This window comes from Numida meleagris, chromosome 1 (assembly GCF_002078875.1).
Source record: "Numida meleagris isolate 19003 breed g44 Domestic line chromosome 1, NumMel1.0, whole genome shotgun sequence".
Taxonomy (NCBI): Eukaryota; Metazoa; Chordata; class Aves; order Galliformes; family Numididae; genus Numida; species Numida meleagris.
In genome coordinates this window covers 40368291-40380606 of record NC_034409.1, presented here as the reverse complement: position 1 = coordinate 40380606, position 12316 = coordinate 40368291, and the positions used below count along the sequence as shown (strand labels likewise).

General features: G+C 34.5%; 1 protein-coding gene across 9 annotated transcripts in view; it reads right to left on the bottom strand.

The window, feature by feature from the left end:
- The window catches only part of PTPRQ (protein tyrosine phosphatase, receptor type Q), a 123553-nt gene that overhangs the window by 86819 nt on the left and 24418 nt on the right, over positions 1–12316 (bottom strand). For all 9 annotated transcript variants that reach the window (XR_002434671.1, XM_021385259.1, XM_021385258.1 and 6 more), the window contains 8 exons: positions 12012–12123; positions 10979–11205; positions 8197–8266; positions 6494–6693; positions 4852–5101; positions 3439–3567; positions 2521–2667; positions 683–855 (listed from right to left, as the gene is read on the bottom strand). Coding sequence is in view for 8 of the 9 variants with exons in the window: in XM_021385259.1 (XP_021240934.1) it covers positions 683–855; positions 2521–2667; positions 3439–3567; positions 4852–5101; positions 6494–6693; positions 8197–8266; positions 10979–11205; positions 12012–12123 (1308 nt within the window). In the remaining variant the exon portion in view is untranslated. The remainder of the gene's footprint in view (positions 1–682; positions 856–2520; positions 2668–3438; positions 3568–4851; positions 5102–6493; positions 6694–8196; positions 8267–10978; positions 11206–12011; positions 12124–12316) is intronic.

Sequence of the window (12316 nt, the reverse complement as noted above, 5' to 3'; positions counted from 1 at the left end):
TCTACAGTTCTGTGCAGCATGCTCAAAATGGCCCATGTCAAAGTATGCAGAGCACATCAGTGAACAAACTACAAAAGCTATAGAAGCTGTCACTGTAAGTCCCATAAAAGATTGTATTTCTAAGGTGTGTGCAGATATCCTTACATCCATAGCATGAAGATGAGCATGTAGTGTCAGACACTTGAATTCAAGGATGCAGATGGGGGTGGAAGACCAGGGGTGCCTGCCTTGGAAGCAAAGCACTTGAACAGCACTAGGAGACATATGTAGAATTCACTTCTCCTTAGGATTCACATACATATCTGGAGGTTTTCCTGAGTGACTATTTACTGATCTAGGCACCTATACTCTTCTGTTAGGTATGCTGAGAGCTGTTATGCTGAAAAGAACTAAATAGTGAAAATAATATTGTTGGTTTGCGATGGAGTCCTGCCTTTAGTAGCTAAGAAATTCAGGATCTGGATTTCTTCAAAATTATTTACGATTTTCATGTAGTACAGATAGCAGCCTTGGAATCTCTTCCAAACACAGCCAGAGAAAGAAGGTGGCATGGGGAAGCTGGCATTTAAAAAAATTAACAACTCATCTGAGGTGGCTATTTTCAGATACCGTACCTACTGAGCAAGGTAGAGAACTGGATTTTATCTAGCAAAGAAATCTGTACCAAAAAAAAGCTAAATACCTTATTTTTTCCACTGAGAATAATGTTTTCCAGAGTAACTTCTTTTTCTTGCACATGCACTTTAACTCTGTACTGTGTAATAATTCCATTTGGTTGTTGTGGCTTTCTCCAAACAATTTTTATATACGTGGCTTCCACTTCTACTAGATGTAAATCTGATACAGCACCTGGGACTAAATATTTAAGAAGAAAGTTGATTTAATTAGAAATATCCAATTACTACAAGTTTTTTCAACTCTGCAAGCAAAGTACAATAGGCATTTTAAAAAATTTCATGTTCTTATCTTCTGAGTTGTACCTACACAGGTAGGAAGTTACTTCATGTGTTTGTTTCAGCAAACAAATTACATTCCAAAAAATATTCACACTGCTTTTTTCCCACATATGTGACATACATATTACTATGGTCAGATGATGTAAATTAGGATAGCTCTACTTAAGTCAATACACTGCAAGTAGGCCTTATTTCTGAGCATGGACTCTCAAGTACACTGAAAATGAAAACATAATTCTTGATTCATCAATGTCATACAAGAATGAAATGAAAAGCTGAAAGAAAATACAATGAATGTGATACATCTTGTTCATTTCAGTTTTACAGCGAATTTCAATTTAAATTCTCCTTCAACTATGCGATAATAATGATGCTGTACTTTACATAGGACTGTCAGAGACCAAAAGAGTTTGTTTTCAGAAAAATAACATTCAGATTTGGTATGAAAAATCATTTGTGCATCATTTATTGCAGAAAAAGACAAACTTGAAATTCCTTGCGTAATGAAAGTTGGCATATATGATGTTAAAATTAGACATTCCACATCATTTTAAACAAAATCAAAAAGGATTTGGCTTCTGACTGAGTTTAGACAGGAGATAAAAATGGTTCTGTTGAGGTGGGTCATCTCAGGAAATTGCCACTGAGATCTGAAAAAATCAGATAGTGTAGGAACAAATAAGAACTATAGGAAAAGTCTCAATCGCTGGTTTCGGCAAAGCTTGCTATTAAGGTGTTCCTCCTGCTGTTACACCTTAATAGCAAGCTTTGCCGAAACCAGCGATTGAGACTTTTTCTAAATACGTGCTGTGTAACACAAAAATAATAAAAATAACAATGTTGAAACTGCCTCTCTATGACATAGCTATTCTCAAGTTTTTCTGGTTGAACTCTCAGCTGCAGACCAATAATTCTGTACAATCTCACATACATACAAAAATAAAATTGTGTTTCTACCAAGCAAAGGACTGGCCCCTGAGGAGTGAACTATTGGGAGCCCGAAATCCCAAATCATAGCACAGGAGACTCTGAAGCATAACTAATAAATGCTTTGCCTTAGGACAAAATCTCAGTGTTTCCGTCAGAGCTATGGTCTCTTATAAAGGTGGCTCTCTTAGAGACTGCTGGGAGATCCTGGATTTGGAGAAAGTCAGTCGAAGGAGATTTCAGGGTTGAACAAAGCGATCCTAGTGGAGCCCTCCAATGTTATTTCTCTACCACTTGCTGCCATCTAACGACTAGAAGGGTGATCTGCAACTTAATTACCATATCTAAAATACTACTTTCATTCAGGCAGAAGATACTTTTCTTTCACAGCCTCTGAAGGCTTCTATTAGCAAGTAAATTTAGTGACGGTGTATGAACTCCAAAATAAAATTGGAAAAATAAGTCAACACAATAGATTTTCAGCTCATTTCTCTCATTAGTTTGTTAGACCTCTCTTTAAAGAATTGTACAACACCTCCATTCCTTCTGTTGCAAGGTAACTAAATGTCTCTGAAGGAAAAACTGACATCAGTTACTATGTACAGCCTATTTACTTCATTTCTGTACGCTTACTTACCATCTGCAGGAGTGAAAACTGTAAGGTTTGTCTTTGGTCCCACACCAGCACTTGTCTCTGCACCGACATACACATCATACATTGTAAATGGCACAAGGTTATGAAATATGAACTTATGATCTTTTGTGCTGTTATCCAGAATATGTCCTGGAATGAAAACAAAGAGATTGTAGCTCAGAAATAAAACAGTCCACCATTCACTTATACTGAACAAAGCTACTTTTAAAGATGATGAAATGCCAAATTTGTTTCTGAAAACAATAATTCGGCATTTCCTCATAGATAATATTAAATGCCTTTAAAAACAAAACAAACAAGAATAACAAAACAAAGAAACCTAAAATATCATTTCAAGAAGGTAAGGCTTTTAAGAGAAGGAGATTATGTATCTATGTCTTTAATTATTGTTGCTGTCTATAAGTTAATTTCTCTTGCTTATCCTATATTATTCCATAAAAACATTCAGTAGACAGCTTGTTCACTTCTTTAACAGCATGTAGTTATACAACATCTCTAACCATGCCTGAGTTAAAAAACAAATACAAAAACCCCAAATGAGACTCAAACTGCACAGAGATTAAAATCTTCCAGAAATATTTAACGGAAAAAGAATAAATGTAAGATACAGAATTATTTGAATGTATATGCAAGCTGTGAGGTTACCTTGCCATTTGTCTGAAAGAGTGAGGGGAGCTGGTTTCCTCTACTGTTAAGGATACCTAACGTGAATTTCATTCTGTACGAAGCCCTATAATGGGCAGGTTTAAAAGTTATCTAACAAGTGCTAACAATTCTAATACTGAAAAGGATACACAGCAGTGCTTTCAGATTTTCTTTCTCCACTGGTATTGACACTAAGAATGCAAGTGTAAGGACACAACAACAAAAAATAAACTTAAAAAATCAAATTAGACTTACCAGATGGCCCGTACAGCTCAACTCTGTAACTAAATTTCCCCGTTACTATGGTAGGTGGGTCCCACATCACTGAGAAAGACTTTGCTGTAATGTTGATCTTGGCAAAATTTTGTGGTGGATCTTCTGGAACTTAATATTGAAAAAATGTCTTTGAATATAAAATAGTTTATATCTAGAATTTCCAAGAATCACATACCACACAATTCACTTTAAATATAAACATTAAATGTGCTGAAGCATAGCTCATTAAAATGTCTTAATTTTATTCCTTTTTTTTTTTTTAAAACATCATTCTTCTATAAGGTATCAAAAGAACTGGAAGTATACAAATAATCCTTAAAACATAAAGGTGTCAGATTCTTTCAAGTTTAGTATAGACTTATTACATACAGATTACATACAGAAGATGTTCAAATACTACTGTGATGCTCAGCAATATAGAGCTCAGATGGAGTAAGATTTTCTTTCTTGAACAGTTTTTTTCATATAGATTATGTCATATAGTTGATTTCTGAGAGCACTGATGATATACATTATTATCCAAAACTGCAAAACCAGATACAATTATGACTGCAAAAAACAATGCACCTTCTACTTTCATGGAGCTATTCACATAAATTAAAGCAACTACAGAAGCTGATCCCTTTCTGAAGCATACCTTCCTTTTCTAAAGAATACTTGCACAAGTCAGTTTCAACCATACAGAGTTAGAAAAAACTGATTTTCAAAAATACCCAAATAAACTTACTTAAACTGCACTAGACAGAACTGCAAACTAAGGATGTTTTAATATTAGCAAAATCATTCAGATAAACAGTGCTAGAAGAGAATTACAGTTATTTTCATTTGAACAGTGCTATAACTGATGAATGAAAGAGCAGCCCAACTGTGTCAGACAAAAGAAGAATGTTCTAGCAAACAAAAAGCCAGAATAACATTCCTCCGGAAACACAGCTTTCCAGTATGGCTGTATTAACACTGTTGCCCATTACCTCAGTAACTTCCACTCCTGGATAAACTTCGGTCAATTCTAACTTCTTATTTATTTAAAACCAATTTTTCCAGTGCCTAGAGATTTCTTCAGCGCTGATCAAAATTCTGCAATAGCTCCAGATTGAGGAACCATGGGAAATGAGTTTTCTTTATACTGCTTTTTTTTTCCTCCTCAAATGCAAAGAAGCTTTAAGCTTATTGCTGTGTATACAATATATACACCTTTTTAATTCTATGACTGACACCCTTTCCCTCCTAGTTTTTCATTCCATTGCACTATTAATTGGAGTTCTTGAATCATCCTTTGCTTTTCACGAAATTAAAGAGACTAAAGTATCCTGCAACATAACTTCATGACAATATTTCCTTTGTTTTTCTATATATTTGGGAACTTTATTTACTTTTGAAGGTAGTACATACCTGATTCCGGCGTTCGGACAATCGTGCTGTCAATGTAACCTGCTTCAGTGTTAACTGCAGAGACTTCAAAAAGATAGGTGGTATATGCCCTCAGGTTAGTTATAACAAAACTAATTGGTTCATTCCAAACAGAGCTCATCTGACTAGATGTTTCTGTACTTGCTGTAACTGCAGTACTTGAAGGAATTGTGGATTTGCCAAAAGTAGTTGAAGGAGTGGTAGTACTCCACAAAAATGATTCACTGTTATCCTAGTAAAACAAATAGAAAATATTGTAAACAGAAACCATGCCATATAACTGTTAATATATAGAGATCAAAAAAGGCAGACACCCTTTGAAACAAAATCACCTGGACCTGGTTCTTTTTTCTTAATATTCATGCTTCAATATCAAATTAGTTTATCACTTCATTAGTTGAAGTGCTAGCACATCTTGTTAGTGACAGTATTATAATGTTTGCTGTTATTGAAAAAGATTTCAAACATAATTGAACAGAAGGAGCTTTTTAGGCTCTGTTTAGCTATTCCCAGATTCAAGTTTTAGCATTCAGACTCCCTCTCCACAAAAAAAAAATCCCTCGGGAGGTCTTTCTTCAACATATGTATATTGTATGTATGCATGCATGTATACATACAAATATATACGGAAAGAGACAGACAGATATATACATAAATAGCAGGTACCAGACAGGGGATTTCTGATCCATACTGTCAGGAGACAACTCTGAAAAACTGCTAAGCTCTACAGTCATTGATGCATTATGATTCATAGGTGGCAGGCTCTCTTCTCAGTGCTAAATTAAATCAGCCTGATGTTGAGAGTCCTCAAAATGCTTAAGATTATCATGAAAGTAAAATCTGAAACCAAATTCCTGATCTTTTTTTATCATTTAAAACTGCACTTTTCAATTAATTACTAAATCTACCATCCTGAAAAAAACGTTTAGGCAACTTGATATCCTAATAGTCATAACACATGGCTCAGAATAAAGGAAAAAGGAGAATAAAGGTCAAAAAGAAGAATATTCTTCACGAAATTCTGAAAGTTATACACTGGCTTCAGGTTGAAAACCAATGGATAGACAAAATTCTTAAATATTCACAGTTTCTGAACATCTCTGTCTACAAACAATTTTTGAATATCATTCTGCCATTTCTTTTTATATTGCTTTGAAAAGTATTAAACTAATGTTGAAATGTGATATGCAGAGTATAGCACAACTTAAAATATACAAAGCATTATAAAACTTTACACAAAATGAAATATTAACAGTATGTGCCTCTACAGTGACAGAAACAACCCATCCTTGCCCTTCAAAAGTGAACACTGTAAAAATAAAAAATGAAAACTGAAACATCAAATTTATTTATTCCACCTTTTTCTGTTGAAAATATATCAGTTAATTGACACTCTCTTAACATTTTTACTCAGATTAAACAGCTTTTCAAGGTAAAATACCCTCCTTAACCTACTTTGGACAGAAAGTTTTTTCTTCAAACAATGTATCCTGCCTTGGGCCTGACTTTGTAAAATATTGGGGATTGTTCTGAAAAGAAAGCCTCAAAATGGTCCCAAAATTCAAATTTGATTATATTCTGTAGCTTCAGTCTATTTCTAATTTAAAAGGTTTATAGCACTTACATTACACTCTGGTAACCTCCCAGACAGAAGGTCCTCAACTTTAACCAAGACATCTTTCACTACAATTCCACTTCTTGCATGTTTCACACTAATCTTGAAACTAGTTATCTTTCCATTTGGTTGTCGAGGGAGAAACCAGATCAGATTTACAGCTGAATAATTTAAGGCTTCAACTGTGAGATTCACTACTTTACCTGGAGCTTAAAAACAAAACAAACAAAAGCAGTGAGACATACTTTTCTTCTCAGTAAATACGTACTTCAGAATCACATCTACCATGACCTAAAATGATTTTCATTATCATTTAGGACTACAGTACCCAAAGAACCTACCACATTTACAATATTTCTGCCCTCCTGTATTCGGTGATCTTAAATTGAAAATAACCATTTTAGTTAGACCAGTTCAAAAAGCCCTTTGTATGTTGAAAAACATACTATCCACTCAACTACCCACTCTAGTTAACTTCTACTAGTTAACTTTACTATTTTAAACTGGACCTCATTTTGATCAAGTTGTTGGCATCTCTTTAACCATCACGGCAATAGTTTAAAAGAAAAAGAATAGGGTCTGAGTGACATACAACTCTCAACTCCAATTTTAACAGATCTTCCAATTACATTAATAATAAGGTTTTTACCTTAAATACAAATGTGAACAGGAAGTATCAAAAAGTAAAAAGCTGAAGTTCCCATATGGAAAAATGCTAGTATTGCCCTCTGCCAACTATGAGTAAATAGAGCCCACTGAAGTGTGGTTTTCTGTGAGCAATTAGGTACAACAATAGTGAAGAATAATGATTTGCATAACTCCTCCAAGCAAGTTTGCTACACCTTCTCATATTTGGTTTCATAATTCATTGTTATTTCAGAAATCTCATGCAGAATGATTTCCTGCCTTTAACTGACATTACATTTGACATTACGGTTTGTCCTGCTAGAGAAATCAGCCTAGAGTCCCAAACACAGAGGGACAGTCACCACCACGGCAGCACAATTTCTACATTCCAGTTAGACTTGTACACCTCAACATAACTGGCCTCATGCCAGCTCTTTGGCCAAGATTCAGCTGTTCCTAGAGCACCTGGAAAAGCAAAGCTAAAAATAATAAATTTGTAAAGATTATGGAAATTTAGTACAAAAATGTATTAATTTTTTTTTAATTTTCAAATTCATCAAGTCGTATTTTCAGATCAGCTGTGCCTTTTTCTGTCCTTTTTACTTTAGAATTAAGAAGAAAAACTTAGTAAAACATATTATGTGCTGGGCTTTTTAGAGAAGGTACTCGACTTAGGCACTGAACAAATATAGCTTGACACAAGGAGGCAATTCAAGAACTGATCCTAGTACTCCCAGTCTCCTAGCACTGCTGCAAGCATTAGCTGGTGGATGTAATTCATAGATAGTTCTGCTCTCCTGTGACTCTACTTTTGTGAAGCAGCCTACCTAGAAACTTGTATAGAAAAACACTAAGAGAAACAGAGTTTTCATATGAGAACCTCCACATGTGCACACCCTACATCCCGTTACTAGCAAACAGGACAAAGAACACCATTTTCCATTGAGTGAGAAAATACAGAAAGAATAAGGACTTTCTTCTAAATGTATCAGAATTTGTTCAAATGTAAAATATGAAGTGTCAGAGATACTGTACTTGAGCAAATTAGAGCAGCTCTACTTAATATGCAGCTTTATTAAAATTACCACTTTCTGCTGTCTGGAAAAGAAAAGGAGCACTAAATATTCCAACACCAGCACTGTTCTCAGCAGCAACCTAAAGAAAAAAGAAGTTGAATTAGAGGACCTATCGGACATACAGGGACTATGAATATTTTAAGGAGAAGCAGAGATTCACCTTCCAGCTATTAAACCATAAGCATACAAATGAACAAAACAGATATTGTAGAAAGAGTCCAGAAAACTAAGTGATACATTGAAAGTCTTCCATTTGAAATGTGCAGTTTTAAGAGAAATTCAGGGTAATATGACAGAAGTATACAAAATTTTGCACGGTTAACATGTCAGCTATACACACTGACCGGATTTGAAGATAAAATAAAAGCTTGTGAAATGTATCATTAGCTTCTAGAGATCACTAGGTGATCATGCTACACACATGGTGACATTAATGCAAAAAGTTTGGAAGCATGTAAAAAAAAAAACAAACTTACTTTGTGGATAACAAAAGTTCACACAGTTCAAGCGGTTGTAATTCAAATTTGGAAGGAGTATTCATGTTTGTGCTTTGAAGTAAAGTGTTGACACTAATTATCTAAAGTTTAGGAGAAACCTTACTTGATTGATTATTTTTACAAATTTATCAATGATCAAGTGCCCAAAATTTTGCAAACATCCAAATAATCCCCAAACATACAATAAATAATCACTTGTAACTACTTTTTCTTTACAAACGTTTCTTCATCAGATGTAAAGAAACAAAATCAAGACTAGGCTGTCAGAAATAGATTTGAAGTCCTTATTGAAAGCTTATAAGATGCTATTTTGAACAGTACTGTCGCGGTATATACCAGAAAGAATTTAGCAAGATCAAGCCAGGTAAAAACAGTAACAAATTTTCATCCATGCAAAAATGAAGAGCTTTTAACTGACACAGTAAACTCCCCCCTTAAAAAACACTCATCGCCTCCTCCCCAGAAAAGACAAAAAATACCAGTAAAGAACTGAATTACTCAAGACAAGGAAAATATTTAATGTTTCTTTTTGGCCATGCATGTTTCCACCTGGGTGGACTGACTCTGTGAGATTGCTAGTTGGTAAGCTAGTGGGGCAGCCCGCCAAAGCAGCAGATAAGGTAACAACCCTCCGCTGGCCAACAGACTTTTAGTCACTCACGACAAACGCCACGTGGTCCCTGCTAGCCAAGTGTTGTTGGGTCTAAAGTCACTTTCATGAGTCAAACTCTGCTCTAAGATCAATGGCTAAAACACCAGTCATGAGAAGAAAAGCCTCTCAAAGATATCAACCAAAGGCAAATCACTGCACAGTAAAACATAATTTAAATGTCCTACAGTTTTCCCAAGGAAGAGCAAAGAAGAGAATTTGCAAAACCTTTAATAGTGAATCTCACACAAATAAAGTGAACTATCTTAATAACTTTATCTATCAGAACAGATTAATGAGCTTAGTCTAAATGATACTATTTTTTTTCTAATAGGAGCTGATTATTTAATTTCTTTCTCAACAGATGATTGGAGGCAGAGCAAAGGCCAAGCATTTCTGCTTTTCACCAGCAAGGTCATCACTACAAGATTCACAGCAAGCAATTTCCCCACAATAGCAAGCCATAATTAGATTTCTACTTTCTTACATATGCACATCATGATTACAAAGGATTACTGCACAGCTCTATTCCTTGACTGACAAATCTACTATCTTTCCATGGTATGAATTCACATTATATGGAATGAAGCAAACTAAACATATTATTTCATTTTATTCTTGACACTAAAAAGAAGTGCTATCCAAGGTTCTTGTGAAAGTGGCAGAGAATTTAATGGCAAACGTTGCCAAGAGAACAATAATGCATTTCTGTCCGTTTGCAGTTATTTGCACTTGAAGAGTTCAGGGATGGATCAGGAGTGCCTAATCTCAATGTAACCAAATTCTGCATATGGAACTCATGAAAACACATGTGCTGATTTTGATACTAGATACCTCCTGCGAATATCTAAGCAATAAAATCAGTGGAAAGGACATAGAAAAGTACAACATTTTTCATTTCAGGAAAAAACAGGTAAAACATTCAGGCTTAGGGAAACCAGGCTAAGGTGTTTACAGGCCACACACAAGCACAAGGGACAATACAAAGACAATTAAATAACAAGGAACTTTTTCATTAAGTGTGTAGCTGTGTGTGTATCTGTTTCTTTGTGGTCAGTCAGAGAAGTTGTTGGCATTCCCAAACACAAGTACATAGCTGGTGTGAGAACATGTGTATTTGCAATATAGGAAGAAGCCTGCCTTTCATTTCAGTACTAGAAAAACAGTTATTGATCATAAAGTGAACAAGACTTCAGATGAAAACAGATGATAATTCAGGCAAGAAAATACCTTCTTCAACTAATTAAGTTTAAAATCAAATAAAGAATTACACATATACATGCTTTTATGGATTTGGCTGAGGTGATTTAGAAATCTATGTGTAATATCCAAAGTGCACTAGTGATCTGAAAAACTAAATCTCAGTGAAGATTAAGGATTCTAATGTTTGCTCTTTACTCTCCACCACATATTATAAATAAGTAAGAATATTAATAGAAGAAACTATGTTTTAGAACAATTTTGGTTAGAAATTATTTTAAGTATACTTAAAAACCACTGAAGTAAAAAAATACCTGCTACATCTATTTGGCTATACAGCAGAAGTTATTAGCAAGGTGCATCAGAAATCACTGCACTTAACATAGCTTCATACAATGTACAGCAAGGGAGAGTTCAAACTAAAAGGGATTCATAAAGCTTTTACCTTAATTTCATAAGTTGTTCCAGGGTTAAGATTGGTAAGAAGAACCTCCAGACTATCTGGCTTTGTTGTGACCTGTGTATAAGCTGTTTGCATCCACGGGCAGACCTCTTTATATTTAACAATGTAGGACAGAATTCTCCCATTTGGATGCCGTGGAGTATTCCATGACAGCAAAATTCCAGCAGAGCCAACTCTTTCACCTGCAAGAAATGCAGGGGGCCCAGGATCTAAAAATAAATAAATAAATAATATATAAAAAACAGTCTTTTCCAGACAGTTTCCAGACAATGGAGACACCCTCATAGTTACTCTAAAGAAAATAAATCATCTACTAGCAAAAAAAAAAAAAAAAAAAAAAAAAACTGAAGGCAAAAGTACTGTTTAATAAGATTTGTTTGTTTGTTTTCCATTCAGTTGGGTTTTTTTTCTTTTTTTTTCTGGCTACAATACTGTTACAAAAACAATTAAATGAAATTTGGAACTCCAGGAATATTCTTTTCTAAGAATGCAAAAGATGAAACACTCCACATCTTCATGGACAAAACAGCGCATAATGCCAACTTAATATCTGAGACATTCTAGCATGCTTAATTTCAGTTCCTTTCATTAAAAAAACAAATGACACTCTTAAAATACGTCTGATATGGCTACATTTTTCTGAAAAATCTCAGAAGTCTACTGTTACATGCATAGATATTATTATATGACACTAAAAAATTTTCAAAAGTTTATCAATTGCTCTCCTTTGTGTTTTGTTGCTTTTTTTTTTCACTCTTTTAAAATTTTAAATAGCCAAGCTAATGGGTGAACATAACCACCACTCACAACCGGGGTTTCTTCTGAAATATCTGATAAATTCTCATGCTTTCATAGAACACCTCTGATTCAGTATATTTTTTTACATTTAAAGAAGATTAAAAATTGTGATGACTTAAAAAATAATTAGCATTTCAGCCATACTACTACGCGTAATAGTAAATACATTAAAAAAAATAGTTAAGCAATAAAATGTAAGCAGGCAGTATTAACTTACTTGTGACATTTGTTGTCACTGTTCTGCTGGCAGGTGAACTGTAGGTGGAAGAAGAAACTGTAGAAACTGTAACATTGTATGTTGTTCCAGGTGTAGTGTTAGAAAAGTCAGCCTAAAATACGACATAGGTTTGTCAAGAATCATCATGAAAATGAATGCTCCCTCCCCTCAAAAACTCCAGCAACAACAATAGAAGCCCCAACCCTGAAATTTTAAGCACTTTACTACTGAAAGTAATTACCGAAAAGAATGGTAACAAGCTTTTAGAAATACAGCAGCATTTGCAACAATAAGAAGAGCAGTTC